This window comes from Crotalus tigris, unplaced genomic scaffold (genome assembly GCF_016545835.1).
Source record: "Crotalus tigris isolate CLP2741 ecotype Arizona unplaced genomic scaffold, ASM1654583v1 scf7180000017659.2616968, whole genome shotgun sequence".
In the NCBI taxonomy this organism is placed as follows: Eukaryota; Metazoa; Chordata; class Lepidosauria; order Squamata; family Viperidae; genus Crotalus; species Crotalus tigris.
The window spans coordinates 2,204,253-2,229,092 of record NW_024096546.1 but is presented as its reverse complement, the minus strand read 5'-3'; the positions used below and the strand labels follow the sequence as shown (position 1 = coordinate 2,229,092).

Genomic DNA, 24,840 nt, shown 5'->3' with positions numbered 1-24,840 from the left:
TAAATAACTCAAGATGATGAAGCTACCTAATTCTTCCTCCTCCTCCTATTTCCCCCACAGCAACAACCCAGTGAGGTGGGCTGGGCTGAGAGAGGATGATTGGCCCAAGGACACCCATATAATTTTCATCCCCAAAGGCAGGACTAGAACTTAAAGTCTCCTGGTTTCTAGGCCAGCACCATCACCACCATACCAAATTTTAAAGCAGAATATAATGACTTCTGCCTGTTTTTGATGTTTTCATGCTATTAACAGGAAAACATCCAAAGAAGGCATAAGGCATAAACATTTTTTTCTTTAAGATACTAAAATTTGTATTTTGGTAGTCACCATAAGAATCTGTTTGCGTGTGCATGCCCTATCTTCTCTCGCTATCTCTAAAATATATACCTAGAGTTATATGTGTATTTAGTATTATTCTGTCCTAGGTGAGATGTATAAGATATATGATAGTGGATTAATAAGACTCAAAGGAAATGAAATTTGTCTTTGTGAACTTTATTTGTACAGAAGCTCATCTGCACCTTGCCTTTAAACTGCATTTAAATTTAGGTGTATATTTAAAATAAATGTATTATTTCCCCAGAAAATAATTTCAGAATCCAGTTGTGATTGGAATTAGTCCCAATTCTCCTCCCCATTAGCTCTCTCCCCCTACATTTTTATTTAAGGCATGTGAACAGGTCTGACCTCCTTACAAAAATATGTTTGTCTTTTTTTCCCCTGCTGAATAAAAAGATGATTTTGGAAGATAACATCCACCTCCAGAAGGCCATCTCAATTTGCCCCTGCCTATTAGAAGGTCAGTGCACACTTGGGATGTTGCAAGGTAATCTCAAGAGGTCAAGAAAGTGGCAAATTGCAGACATATTGGACATGGGAAAAAAATTCAGTGATGTCTATTAGTAGTCAGCGCAGCTTTTGGAAGCAGTTAACTAGGGCCAGCTTGCTTTGTTAATAAGAGAATAGCACAAAGGATAGGGTTTTGGAATCCATATTGTTACAGAAAGGTGGAAAGGCAAAGAGATTATTCTGTATTTCTAGTGTTGTGTCAGAAGTGAGGACGTGTCTTGGCAAGGAATGAGGATATTTGAGATGAAAGTTGGATCAGCAAATACATTTCTTGCTAGGAATAATTTAGTAAGTTTAGAGTAAGCACAGGGCAGAATTTCTTGAGTGACTGGTATGGCTAGTCTAGAGAATAGAAGGACAAGGGGTGACATGATAGCACTATTCCAGTATTTGAGGGGGTGCCACAAAGAAGAGATGGTCAACTTATTTTCCAAAGCACCAGAAAGCAAAACAAAAATCAATGGATGAAAACTAAACTAAGAGAGAAGCAACCTGGAATTAAGGAGAAATTTCCTAACACTGAGAACAATTAACCAGTGGAACAGCTTGCCTTCAGAAGTTGTGGGTGCTTCATCACTGGAGGTTTACAAGAAGAGACTACTAGATAGTCACTTGTCTGAAATGGTATAGGTCAGTGATGGTGAAGCTTTTAGAGACTGAGTACCCAAACTGCAACCCAAAACCCACTTATGTATCATCGGGTGCCAGGTGGGCGTGGCCCATTGGGTGGGCGTGGCTGCGGTGGTAACGGTAGACTGGGTGGGACTAAAAAGTTCAATCAATCAATTCCAACTTTGCGAGATCTTTTTTTTCCTGCGAGAAGTTGAAATTTTGAACCTTTCTCTTTTTTTTTGCACACGGTGGCAGAGGCCTAAAGCGAAAAGATTTTATAAAACCCAGCTGAAGGCCTAGGACTGGGGCGATGGCGCGCGTGCCCACAGAGAGGGCTCTGCATGCCACCTGTGGCACGCATGCTATAGGTTCGCTACCACAGGTATGGGTTCTCCTGCTTGAGCAGAGGGCTGGACTAAAAGACCTCCAAATCTCTTCCAGCTCTATTCTGATTGATTGATCAGTTGACTGCTGAGAAACCTATGCTTGTATTTGGAAGCAAAGATTTTGAAGTTGATAATTTTGCTGCCATATGTACTGGGAATACTATAATTTTCTCTCTGGCTGTTTTAATCCTAACGAAAGAAAATTAGTTTGCTCTCTTTCCTTCTCCTAATCCAACTAACTCATTTCTCCCCCCCCCCATACCTTCAGAACCTGATCAGAAGGGGTTACATCTAAGAGACACAAGCTCTTTAATTCTCCATAGCTACTTAAAATGTATAATAACATGAATCACACAGGACAAGAGACCTAATTTGTATTCAAATCTGTATGCTCTGTATTCATGTTATCTAATAAGCAGGAGGAACCAAAGAATTTTGCTATTTAACTTGGCTTCAAGATAGTGTGCTGATTTCAAGCTTGTCTTGATTATTTCGTTCCTAGAATAGGAGGCCTTGTTTTGAATGTATTTTGTCTATTCTATTTCTGAACCACATAATTTGCTAAGCTCTTTATTTACCAGCCTCCGTTTGCTTATTCAGATCTTGACTAACATTTTTCATCTATTTTCCTCTTATTCCAAGGATTGTGTTGTGATATGTAAGGTTCAGATCAACTCAGAATTGACACACACTCAGCTGAGACCGTTTCCTGTTTTACAGAAAGAAATGGCTTTGAGTAATCTTAGTTGAGCTGAGCAGTAAGTACAACTGGTCCTTGACTTACAGCAGTTCGTTTAGTGACCATTTGACATTACGACGGGAGTGAAAATGTGACTTATGACCATTTTTCATATTTACTGCATCCCCATGGTCATCTGATCAAAATTCAGTTGCTTGGTAGCTGACTCACATCTATGATGGTTGCAGTGTCCCAGGGTCAGGTGATCCCCTTTTGCGACCTTCTGAGACGCAAACTCAATGGGGAAGCCAGATTCACTTAACAACTGTGTTACTAACTTAACGACTGCAGTGATTCACTTAATAACTGTGGCAAGAAAAGTCGTACAATGGGCAAAATTAACTTAACAACAGTGTTGCTTAGCAACAGAAATGTTGGGCTCAATTGTGGTTGGAAGTTGAGGGCCACCTGTAGTAGATTAAACCCCGAAGTTGAAAAAAGGATCTCCTAGGATTTTTAGAAAATAGAAATAGTGGATGGCTATTACCTTGGGGCTTTATTTAAAAAATGGCCTCATCTATTTCCCTACCCAAGAATAAGCTGGAATGGGACAGCAAACCTCACTCCTTTGCCTTCTAATAAGTGAGTGTTTTATGACTAGCTGTGGTAGCCATTTTCTGAGTGTTCATGACAAAATCCTCAAAATTCTGAAGTGCCAACTACCCAAAAGGCTACCAGTCATTTTCTAAAGGAATTGGGATCATCTGACCTTAGAAAAACCATACTGTATATTTGTCTAAAAATCCTTGATAGGGCAATAGTTGGCTCTTTTCTTCTGCAAATGTCCACATCTAATATCTGATTAGATGGAATAAAGCAGGGTTCCCCAATCCCCGGGCCACAGGCATGTCCCGGTCCATGGGCTGTTAGGAACCGGGCTGTGCAAGCAGCGGGTGAGCTTGCAAAGCTTCAACTAAGCATGCAAAGGATCTAGGTTGCATGTGAAACCACCTCCTCCTCCTCGAGTCCGTGGAAGACAATTTTTCTTCTGAAACTGGTCCCTGGTGCCAGAACATTGGGGACCACTGATACAAAAGAAGCCCTACTTCCCAGGAACCATGACAAGATAGATAGATAGATGGATAGATCGATAACCTTTATTGTTATTTTTTTTTACTGTGGGAACAATGGCACACGTTAAAAAGGAAATTTTGTTGCTTGCTCTCAAAGTGTACACATACATAATACACATTTAAGCATACTATATACAACGTATGTATAGACCTACATACAAGGACATTTACATAGTTTGTTACCCAGGTATTCTTAGAACAATGATTAGACTTTATTGCATTTTTAATCCTCAGTAATCTGCATTTTATTCAGGATAGAGAGATCACTCTTTCCTATTGACTTGCTTTCTTCAGAAACAGATATTTTATTGTCCTCAACCAAGTGGGACAGATGTGATGTTGATATCAATATCCTTGATGTGCTTGCCAACAGTAACAATTATGTCTACTATTAGACATACACTCTACAATGGACTTGACTAAAACGAGTTTGAATAATTGTTCAAAGTACTGTGGAAAGTTAGCTGTTGTATTAGCATTTTGTGTCAACTTAATCACATCATTAAGTGTTACTTGGTTTATTGGGGGGGGGGCACTGCATCTTATTTGAACACAGTGAAATTTAGAGCATTATTAACCCAGTGAGATCAATAAAAAAAAAGCTAGTAGCGGCATCCATACAACATACAAATGTGAACCTTGGAGATGTAGTACAAATCCAGCCTGTTCATTTGATTTATGGTTCAGTGTATTATAATGACCCAGAAAATTGATTAATTCAATAAGCACATCAAGTGTGTTACATGAAGAAGTCACCAAGTTGGAGAAGAACAACATGTGGACCATCTATTCTAGCAGCAGGCTGTCTTCTAAGGGACAATGTCAGTCTGATCAAATGGGCAACAGATTCAGTTTGTAACTTGCATTCTTGGCTTTACCCTAAATGCCAGACCCGTACAGATAGTCCTTGACTTATGACCACACTTGAGCCCAAAATTTATGTTGCTAAGCAAGACGGTTGTTAAGTGAGTTTTGCCCCATTTTACGACCTTTCTTGCCACATTTGTTAAGTGAACCACTGCAGCTGTTAAGATAGTAACACGTCTGTTAAGTCAATCTGGCTTCCCCATTGACTTTGCTTGTTAGAAAGTTGCAAAGGGTTATCACGTGATCCAGGGACACTGCAACCATCATAAATATGAGTCAGTTGCCAAGCACTTGAAGTTTAAACAGTGACCATGGGAATGCTGCAGTGGTTATACGTGTGAAAAATGGAATTTTGTTTTGTAGGGTGTGTGTTCCAGCCTTGTCTTTTAGGATCCAGCATCAACTTGAAGTTATACTGAATACAAAGACTAATCACTGTCCACTCTGAGAAATGGCTAGCAATGCTCACAATGGCATTCTGGGGCTTGTTCAATCACTCTTGCTGAAGATCCACTGATCTTCTGGTTTAATTAACTTCTTCGTAAACACACACACACACACACACACACACACACAAAGGCACATCACCTCTAATTTATAAACCCCCAGTGCCCTGTGAAATGAGCCAGCTTTTATCCTTGTTATGCAGGGGGCTTTTGCCAAAAGTGCTGCTAGGGCCAAGAATATCAGGATATTAGTAATGATATCTGCTGAGAGATCAGGCCGGGAGACAAATGGATGGGGCTGGAGTTGGGACCTGAATGCAGAGCTGATATTAATGTAGGACGAATCACGCAGAAGGGAGGAGGAGAAGAAAAAGATTGCTTGGGAGGGATGCCCCTAATATGAGGCTGGAGATGGAACAGGAAGAACAGGAAGAGGGGGGACCACAAGTTTGAAGGTTTCCTTACATTAATGTCCTATTTTCTTGCTGCACATTATTGGCAGTCCTTGACTTAATACAGTTTGTTTAGTGACTGTTCAAAGTTACAGTGGCACTGAAAAAAGCGACCTATGATCATTTTTCACACTTATGATCATTGCAGCATCCTCATGGTTATGTGTTCAAAATTCAGATGCTTAGTAACTGACTCATATTTATGATAGTTGCAGTGTCCTGGGGTCATGTGATCGCCTTTTGCAACCTTCTGACAAGCAAAGGCAATGGGGAAGCCAGATTCACTTACCAACTGTGTTACTAACTTAACAATTGCTGTGACTCACTTAACAACTGTGGCAAGAAAGGCCTTAAAATGGGGCAAAATTCAATAAATAACTGTCTCACTAAGCAACAGAAATTTTGGGCTCAATTGTGGTTGTAAGTCAAGGACTAAATGCAGCTACTATCATTTACCTAGCCATGGTTAATGTCAAAAACATTAAGCATGGTTATACCCCAAAGGTGCTTTTTTCATGAGGCAACTGGACTTTCTTGTTTTTCTTTGAAGACGTTTCACTTCTCATCCAAGAAGCTTCTTCAGGTCTGACTGGATGGTGGGGAATGGCAGGATTTATACTCCTTGCAGACAGCTGGTCATTTGCATTCTTTTAGAGAGTAGTTGAAGCCCCCTGAGGCTGTATCTGTATCATCAGGGTCACCTGAATAGTGCAAATGGGTGTGGAGGCTTCTTGGAACTGTTGGAAGGATGAAACAGATAAGCCTCCAGGGGTTTCAACTACTCTCTAAAACAATGCAAATGATCAGCAGTCTGCAAGGAGTATAAATCCTTCCATTCCCCACCATCCAATCAGAGCTGAAAAAGCTTCTTGGATGAGGAGCGAAACATCTTCAAAGAAAAACAAGAAAGTCCAGTTGCCTCGTGAAAAAAAGCACCTTTGGGACCTGGATGACTGAGAATCTCCATAGACATTAAGTATGGTGACACCTACTTTGTTTGAAGACTGAACAATCCCTGGCTAAGCTGAGAAGCTGAAAGCACTTCTTAGGAGAAAGCAGTTGCAAGTCAGTTTCATATTGATAACGAAGAGGAATTAAGCTCAGTTCAAAGGTTCTTGACCCATAGCTGTCAGCTAGAAGCCACAATGATGTCAAAACTTGGTATGTAATTTGCATCATCCACATAATAACATCATGACACATATGGTGTCATCCATGGTTTATCTATATGAGCCTATGTATAGAAATTGAATAATTTCTGGCTGGTTACAATTCTTTTGGCTGATTTATTACTGCTGTTTGCCTCCCGGCCACCAACAGTGACAAATTTAGAACCAGACATAGCACAAACATATTTTAATTCTTAAAATCTGTAGGAAGTAGGGGGAATCCAATTTTGTACGCCATGCAAATTATTTCCTAATAATGCAAATCTATTTCCGTCTCTCTGTCTGAAATTATTACTTATGAAGCATTTAAAGACACAGGTCATTCTCAGACAAGTCAATGAAATTAATTGTAATAAAATTAACGGAATGTTTAATAACTTGATTAGTCACAGTTGAGGTATACTGACCATCCTGTAATTTGGAAGGTTATTTTCTCACAGGAGATTTTGGCTGGAAAATGAAATCAACTTCTGTTCCAATCTGCAATTTAACAATCTACATTGCACATTTGATGTAATTCAGTAATCCATCTTCTGTGGGTTAATTTACTTCCTTCTACTCATCATGTGGGAATAATGCCCTTGACTGGCATGGTATTGGCATAGCATTTTTAAATGAGAGACAAGTCACACGTTTTATCATGCTCTTCCAAACCATAGGTCTTTCTTTGGGCATACTGCCTGGGAACTTTTAATCCAGATGTGCACAATTACTATCCAAAGCCTGTACTTCATCTTTGACTGTTGTGTAAGGCAATTAAAATTAAGGAGGGGAAATATAGTTAACATAGTTATTCCCTGTAGGTTTACTGATTTCTCCTGTGATTACATTAAAAATGTCTGTGATGGCAGCTTTAAGAATTTTTGTGGACCTTGTATACCTGTGGGGTTGCAGATTGTGTACAGCAGTGTTTCCCAAACTTGACAATTTTAAAGCATGTGGACTTCAACTCCCAGAATTCCACAGCCAGCAATGCTGGCTGTGGAATTCTGGGAGTTGAAGTCCACATGCCTTAAAATTGTCAAGTTTGGGAAACACTGCTGTACAGCAATGCAAGGGAGGCAAGAGAATTTCATTAAGCATCAGGGACTTCTCTCAGTTCTCTGGAGCAGAGCTTCCAGCTTTCCCATGGAAATACTTTTATTTTAATTATTTTTTTTATTGGTATCTGCCTTTATTATTTTTACAAATAATGCTAGGCAGCGAGCATATCCCACATCTCTTCCTCCTCCTATTTTCCCCACAACAACAACCCTGTGAGGTGAGTTGGGCTGAGCGAGAGTGACTGGCCCAACATCATCCAGAGAAATGGTTGTTAAATGAATTTTGTCTCACTTTATGACTTTTTTTGCTAGTAACAGGATTGTTAAGTGAATCTGGCTTCCCCGTTGACTTTGCTTGTCAAAAGGTTGCAAAAGGGGATCACGCCCTGGGACACTGCAACCGTCATAAATATGAGTCAGTTGTCAAGCATCTGAATTTTTATCACGTGACCATGGGGCTGTTGCAACGGTTGTGTGAAAAATGGTCAAAAGTCACTTTTTTCAGTGCCATTATAACTTCAAGCGGTCACTAAATGAACTGTTGTAAGTCGAGGACTGCCTTTATATGAATGGCCCAGTGAGATGCAAAAGTATAAATTTGATGGAGTAGAAGTATTATCCTCAGTTGGCATCCCTGTATATAGACATGCACAGTTCATTCTTGATTTCCCAATTCACAGTAGTTCTCCCACATGTTCAGTTCTCCTTTTCCCTGGTGAGCATCCTTCACAGAGAAGCATGTGCTATTAGAATCTTCTCTGTTCACCCATGGCTGGCTAGCAGACAGACAACCCTTTGGGGATTTGGCTTCAGTTATGTACCACCCTTCCTGCTGCAGAACTATCTTCCATTGAGCACCAGGCAAAAGCATGTTATTTGCTTTCCTTTCCAGATGTTGATTGCATGACAGATTGCAAGTGGCTTGGCTGGCTGTTTTGAATCTAGCTGGGGACCAGATTGCCTGGAAGGACAACAAGGGAGAGAACAGGAATGCTGGATCATTTCTGTAGCTCTAGTTTACGTATCCATTAGCAGCTTGTCAGTTAGCCCTTGTAAAGTTGTTGTCCAGTAAATATTTTTATTCTTTACAAGGTTTTATTCCTTATTTTACAACCTTACTTTACAAGGTTTTTAGTTCAGTTGTGGATTCAAGGATATATACTAGGAGTGGTGTAGACTGGAAGTTGACCAAAATATACAGGAACTATAGACAAAAGAGGTTGAAACAAGATAACATTCTGGGAAGATACTGGAAAAAATAATCAAAAAACAGATCTGTGAACATCTAGAAACAAAGTTATAACTAGTAGCCAGCACAGGTTTGTTAAAAACAGATCATGCCAAACTAATCTTATTTCATTCTTTGACAAAGTGACTAAATTAGTAGACTAGTGAAATGCTGTGGACATAGTATATTCAGACTTCAGCAAGGCATTTGACAAAGTAGATCACAACCTACTTCTTGGTAAGCTAGAAAAATGTGGGATTGACAACATCACCACCAGATGAATTTGTAACTGCCTGACAAGCCATACTCAGTGAGTAGTCCTTAATGGTACTACATCTACATGGAGGGAAGTAAGCAAAGGATACCACAAGTGTCAACGCTGCTAATATTGAATATTCTTGCTTTGACAAAATATGCAGAACTGTCTGGTATTTTTAGAGTTAATTCAGATGACAGAGAAAAGGAAGGAGAATAATAACAAAAGCCCAGGAAAAGGAATGGAAGTGAATCTTTGCCCTCTGGGCTAATTGGAAGATGTGACTTGTGACTGCAAGATAAGGAAGGGGTTTAGCAAGAAAAGTTAGATGCCAGCAAGAGGAATTCAGATTCTGGCATACCTCCATGATGTGTCGTCAATTTGTAACACTGTTAATAAAGGCTTTAGGATAAAGATGCCTGGAAGCTCTTTGAAGTGTTTCATTAGTCGGAACCATGACAACAAGGTTCTGTCTTAGGCCCAGTACTCTTCAATATTTTCCTAAATGACTTAGATGAGGAAATAGAAGGAGAACTCATCAAATTTGCAGATGACACTAAGCTGGCAGGAATAGCCACACTCCAGAAGACAAGCTCAGAATCCAAAAAGATCTTGAACAATGGGCCCTATCTAACAAAATGATATTTAATGTGGAGAAAAGCAAGGTTTTACACCTAGGCAGGAAAAACCAAAGATACAAGTACAGATTAGACAAAACCTGGATCAAAAACAGTAACTGTGAGAGGGATCTTGGAGTCCTAGTGGACGATCACTTGAACATGAGTCAGCAGTATGCAGCAGCAACCAAAAAAGGTAATACAATCCTTGGTTGTATAAACAGAGGCATAGAATCAAAATCACATGAAAAATTAGTACTGCTTTATAAAGCCTTAGTAAGGCCACATCTAGAATACTGTATCCAGCTTTGGTTACCACATTACAAAAAAGATGTTGAGACTTTGGAAAAAGTGCAAAGTAGAGCAACTAAGATGATTAAAGGCCTGGAGACTAAAACACATGAAGAACATTTGCAGGATTTGGGAGAAAAGAAGGACTAGGGGGAACATGATAGCAGTATTCCAGTATTTGAGAGGCTGCCACGAGGAGGGGGTCAATGTATTTTCCAAAGCACCAGAAGGCAAGACAAGAAACAATGGATGGGAAATAATCAAGGAGAGAAGCAACCTGGAATTAAGGAGACACTTCCTAACAGTGAGGACAATTAACCAGTGGAACAGCTTGCCTTCAGAAGTTGTGGGTACTTCATCACTCAAAGTTTTTAAGAAGAGACTGGACAGCCATTTGCCTGAAATGATATAGGGACTCCTGCTTGAGCAGGGGGCTGGACTAGAAGACCTCCAAGGTTCCTTCCAGCTCTGTTCTGATTGATTGATTGATTAATTTGGTTTGCCTAGAGAGGCTAATAGTATTCATATTAGCCTTGAGGTTGTCCTACAAAGCTGCTGTGAAGAATAACCAGAGAAGATGCACACATTGGCAGAAGATGATAGGGGTCCTGATCCTCTTGATCATGTTCTTTGACCCTGTCTCCCTCCTGTCTTAATACAGGTAGCCCTCAACTTACAATAGTATTTTTAGTGACCGTTGAAGTTACAACAGCACTGAAAAAAGTGATTTATGACTATTTTTCATAGTTGCAACTGTTACAACATCCCCATGGTCATGTCACCAAAATTCAGACTCTTGGCAACTGACTCACATTTAGGACAGTTGCAGTGTCCCAGGATCATGTGATCATATTTTGCGACCTTCTGACAAGCATAGTCACTGGGGAAGCCAGATTTACTTAACAGCCCTGTTACAAATTTAACTAATACAGTGATTCATTTAACAACTGTGGGAAGAAAGGTCATAAAATGGGGCAAAACTCACTTAACCCATGTCTCACTTAGCAACAGAAATGTTGGATTCAATTGTGCTCATAAATTGAGGACTACCTATATAGCTTCTGGTTATGGCAGTACTTCCTCCTGCCACCATAAATATTCTTGAGAAAGGAAGATCTTTAGCTCTTAGCTTAACCTTGATTCAGGATCTGATCCTGATCTGGAATTTGACAAATGTTGCTCCAGATGAGCCTGTGCTTCAAGATGGTCATCCTCAGAAACCAGGAAGCCAGGATTCGTTGGAAGCTGATCAGCTGGAATGATGAAGCACAATTCCCTAGTTCTATATCTAGGCAAATCCATAAGTCAACAGAACAGTGTTCCTCAGTGAAGCTTCTCACAGAACAAAGGGCATGTGTAATTGCAGCCAGTTGGCTACAGAGATTTTAGTTACTCCTTTGCTTGCAGTCTTTGTTGGAGATGATGTTTGACTTCCTAGCTCTTGCATCTTGTTCCTGCATCTTGTTTGTGACTTTTGATCATTGGACTATCTGACTACCCTATTTAGCATCCTGTGACTCTTAGAATGTATTTGGACTATATTACTGTTTCTTGGACTGTATTCATCTCACTTCAGGCAAGCTCTCTTGCTAGGCATTTGACTCAGGTTGCTGTCTGTTGTTATCTACCTAAAACTGTAGTAAATCTGTCAGCTTTGAATACCGTATGTGTGTTTGTGCATATCAGCAACCTTGGGAATAGAATATTATCAGCTTGAGAGAGAGATGGGACTCTTAGAATATCAGAAATTTACTTTTAACTGATAAATAATATGGTGATGATAATAAAGAGGATATCAGCCCTCTAGAAGAGTATCCCACAGAGATCCTTATGGTTTAATTATTAAGGTGACCAACTTAATAAAGGAGGACACAAATAAATTGAAGAAAAAAATATCGTAAATAAAAGAAACATTTTATTCATTGCAACAATACAGAATACACTATAATATGATAAATGCATAATAAAAACATCTGTAACAATAACATTTTATATTGTACAATAATTATGCTTATATGCCTATTAATTATTATTTAAATGAGTACTTTTCCATTGAATGAATATTTTTTGTCAATGTATCATCTTCTAACAAAATATTGGAAATATCCGAACAAGAAATATCCTTCATATTGAATTTTATGGCAAATGCTGCAGCTAAAGTATCAACATTCAATCTCGATTTCTCACTTTTCCAAAAAATCATTAGTAATTGAAAAAACCCTTTCAACTGCTGCATTAGTTCCAGGACAGCACAATGTAAATTGAACAAGAATAAATAAATTTTCACATGGAATATGTTCATTTTTTGAAATGACTGAATATTTCCACCCATCTTTTATCAATTTCAACGTGTTTATTTTCCCATTGTATTAATTTTTCAGAATTTAAAAATACATTCAGTCTTCTAATTTCTTCAAAGAGACAATTGTCGTCTATTTTTGATGTCTGGCATTTCTTTAGATAAAAACTCAACACAAGATTCAATATACTTGCGATGAAGTAAAAAAACAGTATTGAAAACTGTTGTTTCCTGTGATGTTTGTTTCAGACCATTCTTCAATATATTGAAAACATGTTTGGTAAAAATTCTGCACTTCTTTGATAAACTTTTCCGTTATGCCTAGATTTGATTCCTCTAAGTCTGACAATTTTCTTTTTATAACCAAAGGAAGAAATTTTTCTTCAAATCGAGTTTTGTATTGAAGGATAAAGTCATTCAAAATAAGACTAACTTCTGTAGCTGAAATGTGTTCATCTTCAATCTTTTGAATCGTTTTATGAAAAATAGATGCTTGATTATGTACAAAATACATTAATATCTCAGGTATTTCATTATTGAAAAACAATTCCAGGATTTTAGGACATTTGTCTAAACTTAAAAAATATGAACGGAGAGGCTCAAATAATTGTAGAACACGCTCTATAGCAGGTGTTAGAGCAAGTTATCTAACTTTTGAATATCCTAAAAGTTTTTTGTATTGAATATTCGCTTCTTCACAAAATTGTTTTAAAGTAGCCACACAAATGGTAAAACGACTAAAATACAAATAAATTGTAGTTACTATTACTTCTACATCAATTGGCATGGCACATGACGCCATGTTGATTGCATTTGACAAAATATGTGCATTACAACCTATTCCTAGTATTTTCTTTTTGGAGTAAATCTTGTAATTTTACATACACATTATTCACCCCTTTGCGTCTTTGCCCACCAAAATTTGTGTTTGTATTATCAGCTGTTAGTGCAACAACTTTGGATTTCAAATTGTTTTCATTTATTACTCTGTATAGATGGTTTGACAAAATTTCAGCAGTTTCGCCCTCAGTGGATTCTAAATTTAAATTTTTTACTTGAATGCCCTTCGTAACATTAAAATATCTTACTAGTATTGGATACAATTTAGTTTCATTATGATTGGATGCATCAGATAAAACCGTTACAAATGCTGCAGTTTCCAAGTCTTCTGTAAGTATTTTGTCACAGTAATTTTTAAATATTGATTTAATAATAGCCTCACATTTTGTCCTGGCGCATGAAAATTTAGCATTGTGAAACTTTTTCAATAGTTTAGTTGTACAATCCATACTACGAAAACTTTGATTGTGAATTATGGTATGGTATGGAATGCAAATGTTCCCTCCATTGCAGCTAACTGTTTTTCATCTTCAGAATACTTTGAAGTTTTAAAAAAACTTGTTACTTTACAACTGGAAGCAGATGCATCTGATGATTGCTTATGTTTCTTGGTGGTCAAGTGTTTCGTAATAGCTGCTCTGCCCCCAACTGCAATACAAAATTCTCCGCTGCAAATATTGCAGAAAACAATGTTATCCTTCTTTGATGTGATGAATGGAAATTCCTTATTCAATTTATTGTTGAAATGGCATTTCCTCTTTTTGATTTTTCCACCCCTAAATGGAAGTTAGTCTCCTCCAGATATCTTTGGGACTAACTAGGACAGTGGTTCTTAACCTTTTTAATGCCGCGACCCTCAACTGGTCATAAGTCGAGGACTACTCAACCGGTCGTAAGTCGAGGACTACTCAACTGGTGCAGCACCGTTTGCAGAATGGGACTTTTGGCGGGCTCAGCAGGGCAGAGACAGCCTGGACAATTCTTATTGGCTTTTGAAAGCCAATAGAATTAGACTCTATTCAAGAGAGTCTGTTCTATTGGCTTTCAAAAGCCAATAGAATAAAAGGGAATAGCACAGCTAAGGAAAAGGGGGAAAAATGGCGGACTGCGTTGTTTGGCGACCCCCGTGAAATGATCGTTCGACCCCAAATGGGGTCCCGACCCACAGGTTGAGAACCACTGAACTAGGAGATGGTGTAGTTGGGTAGCAGGGAGGGGTGCAAAGTTCCTGCCAATTCGCCTTTGCTGCAGACAACTTATATGTGCAAAGTTTGCCAGCCAGGTGTTTTGGCGCGCTCAGCAGCAATTCCTATTGGCTTTCGAAAGCCAATAGGGGGAGTTAGCACAGCTCATGCAAAAGCTGGAAAAAAACATCAAAAAAGGTGCCGGAACGCCATTCTGAGCGTTTTATGAGAAAAAAAAGCCCTGTAGATTAGTCTTCAGATATTGAAAAGGAGGACATGTAGGAGAACACTTTTCGAGGGAGGACAGAACTTACAAAAGGAGGACTGTCCTCCCTAAAGGAGGACGGTTGGTCACCTTATAATTATGTTCAAAAAGTCTCTGAAAAACTTGTTGTTTTCAGACGCCTGGGATAGTGTTGCTGCTGACCCCTTGTGAGGTGCTTATTGTTGTTACGTTTGTTTTTTCTTTTCTGGATATCCGTGATCTTAATTTGTTTTTGCTTTTAAAGTGTAAATTGCCCAGAATCATCTATAGTTACAGTAGGCAGCCTCTAAATTATATGAAGAAATAAAATAAATGAATTACCAAGTTCATCACCTTTTGGCTTTAGTAACTTTTTGAAAAGATGAAAAGGAGTGCATCAATCTTAGAATTTAAAAATAATCTTTTTCTTCTAGTTCACATAATCAAATTCCCAAACAAATGCATTGGATGGAATAAAGCATTTGGCGCTGAGAATATCACAGAGCTGCAAATACTGGCCTTTTACAGACATCCGTGGGCAAAGTGGACATAAACCCATATGGCAGGGTCATGTAGGAGATGACTAGGCTGAGCCCAAGGGAGGGGGGCTCAAACGTGTCATCAGTCATGAGCCCCTTTGTGCCCACAAGAGGTCTAAATTTAGCCCAACTTGAATTTCATTAACTTCTTTACGCCAATTTGCTTGGGCTGTTAGTAGTTCCAATTCTTGCAATAAATCTTTATACCCATTTGAACTGCCTGGATCTCCTGATTTCCCTGGCACTTGAGGTCTGAGGTTCAAGTAGCTGAGAGGAAAGATTTCTCCTGTTCTCTGCTGCAGTTTGCTGCAATCAGTGTTTTGCAACTTCTCCCTCTCTTAATACCTGTTAACTTTCTAGAATTTTTTTGACCACTTTTACTTCCAGCCCAGAGACACTTAGCTCTGCTCTTATCATGAACTCCAAATAGTCCACTCCACTTCATTTTCTTAAAATTCCTTTCTTCTCAAGCAGGCATCACTCTCTGCTCCCTGAGGATTACTTTGATCCTGTTCAACACTTTTCATTACTTTCTGTTTAGAGAAGGTTAACTTTTCTCTGATCACTGTTCCACCCACCCACCCCCGCCACCCCATGTAACTGTCACCTAGCTGTTTGTTTCTCCTGCAAACTCATATGGCTGTTTCCAGTCTCCATCTTTCAATAATCTTTCCCTTCTCCTTCCAGGTATTTTTTCTCTTTCATTTCTTCCCAGATGATCTACTTCATGTCACGTGTCCCAATTATCTCTGTCTTCCTTGTGTCAAGACAAAAGGTTTTCTTTTAAATAGAAGAGGAAAGACTGGGGAATTCACCTGGCAGGTGAAGCTTGTTTAGATCCTCCCTTCTGCAAGCCAGACTTCCAAAAACACCAAAGCTTTTGTTTTCTGTACTGCAAGGAAGAGGTTATGGGGCATCTTTGAGGTCACACAGCTTGCATTTGAAGTCACCATAGATTAGCCTCCCGGTTTGTTCAGGTGTCTAGGATATATGTATATTGCCTCTCTAGCTGAGTGCTTCTGAAGCTCAATAACTTTAAGCTATGTGGACTCCAACTCCTCAAATTCTCCAACCAGAACAACAGAATACTGTAACAGAGTTGGAAGGGACCTTGGAGATCTTCTAGTCCAGCGGTACCCAACTTTTGGGCACCAGGGACCAGTTCTGTGGAGAGAGGTTTTTCCTGCGGACTGGCGGGATGGTGGTTTCACATGCTGCCTGCATCCCATGGATGGGGCTTCTCTTGTTTGCATGGCCTGGTTTCTGGCATGCTGCAGACCGGTGTCAGTCCATGGACCAGGGGTTGGGGACCCTTGTTCTTAGTCAAACCCCCTACCATTTCAGACAAATGGCTGTCCAATCTCTTCTTTAAAAACTCCAGTGATGGAGCACCCACATCTTCTGAAGGAAAGCTGTTCAGCCGATTAATTGTTCTCACTGTCAGGAAATTTTTAGCTCAGTTCTCTGCTTGATTGATTCCATCCATTGCTTCTTGTCCTGCCTTTGGAGGTGCTTTGGAGATCAGGACTGTTTTTAGAGAAAATAACTGTTTCTTTTACACGTACACTGAGAGCTTCTGCACTGGAGATAAATTCCTTGTGTGTCTAACCACACTTGGCCAAATAAAGTATTATGTTCTATTCCAAATAAAGTATTCTACTTGACCCCCCACCCCTTCTTTGTGGAAGCCCTTCAAATTTTGGAACGCTGCTATCATGTCACCCCTAGTCCTTCTTTTCATTAAACCAGATATACCCATACCCAAATGGTGGAGGTGGATACAACATGTGAAGGCACCATGCCAAAAGTGATTATTTTACCCCAAACAGCTTTTATGAAGCCCACATGTAAAATAAAAGGGTCAAATAGCACAAGATTGCTGAATTTCATGAGATACTAGCATTTAAATCTTCCCCACTTCATCCAAGGGTAGCTAGTGCCAATTGTATCCCATCTTGAACTTCTTTTTAGATCCTCTACTTGATAGGTTATGTTCATATAACCAGATCAGTTGAAGGCTTAGCGATTATTTGTGCACAGTTGCTAAACCCTAGTTCTGGTAATCTTGGTTAATTTTTTTAAATGGCTCTGTGTATTTTATGAATTCACCCTGTTTGACTTACAATTCAATCTATTATGCAAACCCCAGTAAACTGGATTAATTTACTTACCAGGTTGAACTCTGTTGCATGAATGCAACAGGTAGAAGCAATCAAAGGAAGGTTTTTAGAACCCCAAGGGAAATAATTGCCCCAAAGGCTGATAATTAAAATTTATTTCAGACAAGTCTAAGAAACTATATGTGTTGCTTACCAGGCATGAAATGGCACATCTTTTAATGTAATCATCTAGCCTTCTGTGGCACTGTGGTCTGAGGAAATGGAAATTTAAAAATCTGACATGACTGCCAAAATCATTACATCTCAGCTTTTTTAAACATGAAACAAGTGCCTGGTTTTTATCCTTTTCAGGCACTTGACAGAACACAATCAGGCAGATTTCATTAGCATGGTGAGCTCCACATATCTTTGGACATCACAATTAAATTCAAGGAATTTAGGAGACTGAACAGACAGGACATATGAGGAAAATGTTTTAAATGTTTTACAGTAGTTCTTGTGGATTCTCTTGAAGTGGGATATTCTCCTCAGAATAGCACTGAAAAGATAAAGATGTTCCCAAGTCATGTTTAATCTTACTGACTAAATAAACAGAAGATATCCGTAGAGTTTTCCCCAGCATTAGTACTGATCTGGTTTGCTACGGCTATCTTTCAGGATATCTTTCTATTTCCTATTCCTGATGGTGTTCCATCCACCTTTAGTTTTAGGCCTGCTTAGTTTCTTTCAAGATCAGTCAAGGTTGTCTAAATGCTGGCAGTGCAGTGACTAATAAAATGTGTAGAATTACAGAAAATGTATTTTGCTTTAGCTTCTGACACATAGTGATATTGTAGTTGCTTTTATTTTGGTACATTAAATGTTCCTATTTAATGACCATGGAGGCAAATTTAATTGAGGGCTTCTAGAGGCACAAGTCTTATATTTATTTTCCTGAAGCTTTGAGGGAAGCTAAATCAACAAGGGGCTAGGTACAACCCAAAAATTACAAAGCACATGGGTAAAAATGGCATAAAATTGTGAGAATCTTTATTCTTCTCTCAGCTACTTCTGATCTGAATGTTTCTACATTTGGACATCCAGTTGTTCTCCCTACATACATGTGCATGATCCATACAAAGAATTATAAAAGCTTCATATGTTAAAAATATTTTAAAGTTGTGATAATACATAACCATGTGTTATTTAAAAAATGATGGTAGAGAAATCAAAATTCCTGATCTGCCAGGTTTAAATTTAGACCATAATGTAAGCAAAAAATGAAGGCAGAAATTGTGTTGTGTTTGTTTGACAAGTCAGGTACCTACACTTCTTTGTTTTGTCTCTAAAAGTGTTTATAATAAAATGCTATCTCCCATTATTCTATATAATTAATATTTGGAACAGCCTTGGCTTGTTTTTATAGCAAAGTGAATGCAGTAAGAATTATTCCTTCTTGTCTCATAATGCTAGTATTCAAGGTCAGTGTATGAAACCAACACTTAGCACAAACCAAACCAAACAATAAAACTAAAAAAGAAAGAAAAACATTTTTTCCACAATACTAATTAGCATATGTTGTTATCTGCCACACGCTATGGGACTAGCTACTGATAGAGAAGGTTTTAATTGGAAGGAACAAAATACATCTTCATCAATGATTTGGACGAGGGGATAGATGGGGAACTCATCAAATTTGCAGAGGATACCAAGCTGGCAGGAATAGCCAACACTCGAGAAGATAAGCTTAAGATACAGGAGGATCTAGACAGATTTGAACACTGGTCACTATCTAACAAAATGAAATTCAGTGGTGAAAAAAGTAGGTTCTACATTTAGGCAAGAAAAATCAATTGTACAGGTATAGTATAGGTGGTACCTTGCTCAGTAGTAGTAACTGTGAGAAGGCTCTTGGAGTCCTAGTGGACAATCACTTAAATATGAGCCAGCAGTGTGCTGCAACTGCCAAAAAAGCCAATACAGTGCTAGGCTGCATTAAGAGAGGGATAGAATCAAGATCACGTGAAGTATTAATACCACTTTACAATGTCTTGGTAAGGCCACACTTGGAGTACTGCGTCCAGGTTTGGTCACCACAATGTAGAAAAAGATGTTGAGACTCTAGAAAGAGTACAGAGAAGAGCAACAAAGACGATTAGGGGACTGGAGGCTAAAACATATAAGGTTGCTAGAATTGGGTATATCTAGTTTAATGAAGAGAAGGACAAGGGGGGACATGATAGCAATGTTCCAATATCTCAGGGGCTGTCACAAAGAAGAGGGGGTCAAGCTATTCTCCAAAACGCCTGAAGGCAGGACAAGAAGCAACGGATGGAAACTAATCAAGGAGAGAAGTACTTAGAACTAAGGAGAAACCTCTGGACAGTTAGAACAATTAACCAATGCTGCCTCCAGAAGTGGTGAATGCTCCAACACTGGAAGTTTTTAAGAAGAGACTGGACAGCCATTTGTCTGAAATGGTATAGGGCATTTACTATACCATGTCGAACTGCCAGCCCGCGGGCCGGTTTCATCATACCAGAGCCGTGCCCACCCCATTGCCGGCAGTGGCAAAATAATCCCGATACATGATGTCGCAAGTTTGACATGCCTGGTATAGGGTTTCCTGCCTGAGCAGGGGGTTGGACTAGATGACCTCCAAGATCCCTTCCAACATTATTATTATTATTATTATTATTATTATTATTATTATTATTACTACTACTACTACTACTACTACTACTACTACTACTACTATACATGGAGGGTAAAGAAGACTATTAGTTGGGTCCTCTGTACTAAATTCTGTGCCAAAAATATTGAACACATCTAGTTATATAAAGCTTTGCTTTTTTACATAATTAATTCATAGAAAGCCTTTTGATGCTACTGCATGCAGTAATCCCTCTCAAAAAATGACTGCTGCTTGTGCATTCCCACTTACAGGATCCTTGGAGAAGTAAATTGGTGAGCAGGGATATCAGTGAGTTCTGGTTAAAAAAAAAAACAGTCATGATGATAACCACAATGGGACAATCAAAGCTCTTCCTGTTTTTTATGTGCAGTGCATGGTATTTTTTAATGAACAGAGTTCAATTATATCATTAAAACTATAATTTTACTTGTTGGATCATACCAAAGACAGCCCTACTGGTGAGGCTATTCCTTCTACATCCTGCTTCCTGCATCCAACCCTGGAGGTTTTAAAGAAGAGATTGGACAGCTATTTGTCTGAAATGGTATAGGGCAGAGGCCTCCAACCTTTTGGGCACCAGGGACCAGTTCCGTGGAGAAAGGTTTTTCCATGGACCGGAGAGTGCATGGTTTTATGTGCTGCCTGCATCCCGTGGATAGGGCTTTGCTTGTTTGTGCGGACCAGTTTCTGGCATGCTATGGCCCGATACTGGTCCATGGACCGGGGGTTGGGGACCCCTGGTATAGGGTTTCCTGCTTGAGCAGGGGGTTGGACTAGGAGACCTGCAAAGTCTCTTCCAACTTTGTGATTTTGTTATTCTACGTAGCCGTCTGATCTCTCTGGCAGGCACAATTTCCCTTTTGTCTCATTTTCTGAGAAGTTGGGGTTCAAAGAGTTGCTTTGGATAGTGAGATGACATATAAATTTAATAATAAAATAGAAATCATGGTAAAGGCTGAGCTTTGGTTATCATTATGTAATCCTATAAGAATTGTGGTGGTGTAGTGATTAGATTGCGGTATTGTAGGCTAACTCACTGCTCACTGACAGGAGTTCGATCCTGACCGGCTCAAGGTTGACTTAGCCTTCCATCCTTCCGAGGTTGGTAAAATGAGGACCTGGATTGTTGGGGGCAAAATGTTGACTCTGTAAATCTCCTTAGAGAGGGCTGTGTTTGGAGTTTGCATCAGTTCCTGACAATAAGAGAATAAGATTATTAATCCTCTACCCAAAATCCAAACTAGCAAGAGTAAATGCAAACATTACAGGGGGATATAGTATTCCAAAGCAGAATAATAGAATAAGAGTGTTGGAAGGGATTTTGGAGGTCTTCTAGTCCAACCCCCTCATTTGGGAGAATTGGGTGTTAATGAGCAAGATTTGAAAATGCATAGTGGTTTTATGCAAAGGAGAGGTTTTATTGTAGAGATCTTTGCCCTTCAGCATGCCATTGAGAAATGCATGACTATGGGAAAGAAAGCTTATTGTACATTTGTTGAAGTAAAGAAAGAATAAGAAAAGTTGAAGGTTAGCTATTGAAACCTGTAAGAGATGTATATGAAGGAAGGAAAACATACAAGAATAAATTGAAAGCTTTAGTAAATGGTTTCACAATGAGCTGGAAGTAAAGCAAAGATGTATAATATCCCCTTGGTTGTTTAATGTATAAGAAGTGGTGATATTGGAGGTGCATTGGATGGAAATGAGGATGTATTTCTACTTTCCTATGCAGATGGTGCTGTGTTGCTGGCAGGAAACCCAACTCATTTGGAGGGAATGTTAGATAGATTGCATGATGGCAACAGGGAGTACGGATTTGAACGTTAATGTGTCAAGGACTAAAACAGTTTGACGTGGAAAATGGACTGATTATTTATACCTTATAAAAAAAAGAACGAAAAATAGAGCCAGTTGATGGATTTGTGTTCCTTAATGGAATGTTTACAAAAGATGAGAAAATGTATGGAGAAATGGTAAGAAATGCAAATATTCTTAGAGTATCTTAAAGTAATCCTTTGTTTGTTATTGGTGACAAGTAATGAATATCCGTGAAAAGGAAAGAAAATTCTGGGTATAATACGTTTCTTCTGCCCACTTTGTTATAAGGGAGCGAGTGCCAGGAGGACCGCAATAGTAAATTGAATGCTTTTGGAATGGGATGCTTAACAAAGTGGCTGCACTAAAGGTAGAAGAAAATAAGGTCAGCAGTATAGATCGAATAAAAAAGTAAATAACAAGTACAAACTGAATATGCTGGGGTAGTTTAGCTACACAGAGAGAGTGGATGAAAATTGAATCACAAAATAAATACATAAAGTTATTCCAGAAATTGGTATTCTGTGGAATATGAAAAGAAGAGAAAATGCTTGGATACATGGAAGCCAAACCAATTAGCATTACTCAGTTATCTTTTATTTAAGTAGGTTTGGGAGCAAAATTGACCTCATTTTCACCCCCGGTGCCAACTATTTTCTTCTAGACTTGCCTTCTGTGACAGTGTAGATTTCTTTCCTGCTGGTTTACTACTGTACTTAAAAGTGGCCCTTGAGGTCAAGGTGCATTTATTTATTTATCTGATTTTTATCCCGCTTTTGTTACTTGATAAGTAACTCAAGGCAATGAACAAAATAGTACTTTTTTTCCTCCTCTTATTTTCCCCAAAACAACAACTCTGTAAGGTGCATTGGGCAGAGAGAGAGAGTGATTGGCCCAAAGTCACTTAGTTGGCTTTCATGCCAAAGATCAGACTAGAACTCACGGTCTCCTGGTTTCTAGCCTGGTGCCTTAACCACTAGACCCGTGGTGGCGAACCTATGGCACACATGCCACAGGTGGCATGCAGTGCCCTCTCTGTAGGCATGCACGCTGTCACCCCAGTCCTAGGCCTTCAGCTGGGTTTTATAAAATCTTTTCGCTTTAGGCCTCTGCCACCGTGTGCAAAAAAAAAAGGTTTAATCAATCAATCAATTTCAACTTCTCGGGGGAAAAAAAAGATCTTGCAAAGTTGGAATTGATTGATTGAACTTTTTAGTCCCACCCAGTCTGCCATTACCACCACAGCCATGCCCACCCAATGGGCCATGCCCACCCAATGGGCCACACCCACCCAATGGGCCACGCCCACCCGGCACCCAATGATACATAAATGGGTTTGGGGTTGCAGTTTGGGCATTCGGTCTCTAAAAGGTTCGCCATCACTGCACTAGACCAAACTGGCTCTCAAATTAACTCTTAAAGAGGTTCTGATCAAAGTCACCGTGTGACTGTGTGGCTATGCTGGCTGAATCTGATAGGAGTTGAAATGTAACATTATTATAGTTTGCAGATTCTCCGTCTCTCATTAAAAATGCCACTAATTTTTAACAGCATGGAAAACCTTTTAAAAAAGATTTTGGCTTCTAGCACCAAAATATTTTGTGTTCCCATCTGTGAACTAGAATCCTTCAGTGCCAGTATTGGATTCAGGGGTAGGAATCCCTGAGTTCTGTTCAAATACAAATACTTGTTTCCTCTTGACAGGAGCTATAAATATGCAGCCACCATCTCTGTTGTACCAAGAGCGGCTGATTGAAGGACACAATCTGCATGCATTTAGGAGGGTTAATGAAGGTGTTTGCGTATTAATAGCTCTAATTTTTCCTCTGAGGATGGAGATCAGGGAGGGCAAGCTAAGTCCTCCCTTGTGCAGCTGCTTCCAGCACTTGAGTGGTGAAAGGTGCCAGTTAGTGGACCATTCTCCATGGCTTCTTCTAGCCCCAGAGATAATCTGAGCCTCCTACGAACACACAGCCATTTGGTGATCAAAACGAGGCCCCTGATGCTAGCATAGAGAGAAGGAGGCCAATAATGCTTTGATAATAAGATAGCGAAAAATGTTTAGAGTGGAGTCACCACAGGCCAGATTCTGGAGGATTATTTTGCACTGGAGGATAGATAAAACAGTGACCTCAGGGTCAGATATATATGTTTCTCCCACACGTTCGCCCATTTTGTGACTTCTTGAAACTCCATTTGATCCCAGTTGTCCAAAATCAATGATGATGTTTTCAGACATTCTGAAGGGAGTAAAGGGGCCCTGCGGATTTTACTCCACTAGTTGTTGCTAAATATAGGGGGCAGGGCTCATCTCTCTTTTAAGGCCATTGAGCCAGCGCTGTCTGAAGACATTTCTATGGTCATGAGGCCAGCATGATGTCACGGAGCACTGTTACCTTCCCACTGAACTGGTACCTATTTATCTACTTGCACTTGTATGCTTTTGAACTGTTAGGTGGGCAAGAGCTGGGGTAAGGACAGGAGCTCACCCCATCGTGTGAAGCTCAGGTCTCAAACTTGGGTTGCCAGATTTCCAGTTGACAATCCCAGCTTCTTAACTGCTGAGCCACCATGTCACCCCCATTTTCTGAAGTAGGAAATCTACCAAATTGTAGGGTAAGCCTGTGAAACTCAATCGTCCTAATTTTAAACCCAACCTTTAACCAGGGGGGAAAGACAAGAAAATCCTTTCACCCGTCTGCCTCAGCCCCAAACAGTATGATGAACTCTACCCTTCTGGAGGGCATTCATGATTGGGAAACAGTATGTTGAAATATATAAATTGAATCTGTCTATTTAGTCCAGTCTTCTGATAACGCCTTCTGAACAACCTTCCTCTGTATGAGATCTGTGGGATGTATTCCACTCCTATTTTGTGGAATAGCCTGACCTTCTTCTCAGGAGTATGTACACCATCATCTTACTGCAGTTCCTTCCATACACAGGTTAAATGTTTTATTTCAACATTATTCACTCCTAGCTGTTTGTTTATTCGATCTACAGGTAGTCCTTGACTTATATTTGTAATTGAACCCACAATTTTGATCATAAGTCATGATGGTCGTAAAGTTCTAAAGTTGTAAAGATGGTCATT

The 24,840-nt window shown here is 39.4% G+C and overlaps 1 protein-coding gene across 1 annotated transcript in view; it reads left to right on the top strand.

The window, feature by feature from the left end:
• Positions 1-738: 738 nt before the first annotated feature.
• TMEM132E (transmembrane protein 132E) overlaps positions 739-24,840 on the top strand; it is a 68,424-nt gene continuing 44,322 nt past the window's right edge. Inside the window, exon 1 of the mRNA XM_039335787.1 lies at positions 739-802. Within this exon, the coding sequence (XP_039191721.1) occupies positions 739-802 (64 nt within the window). The remainder of the gene's footprint in view (positions 803-24,840) is intronic.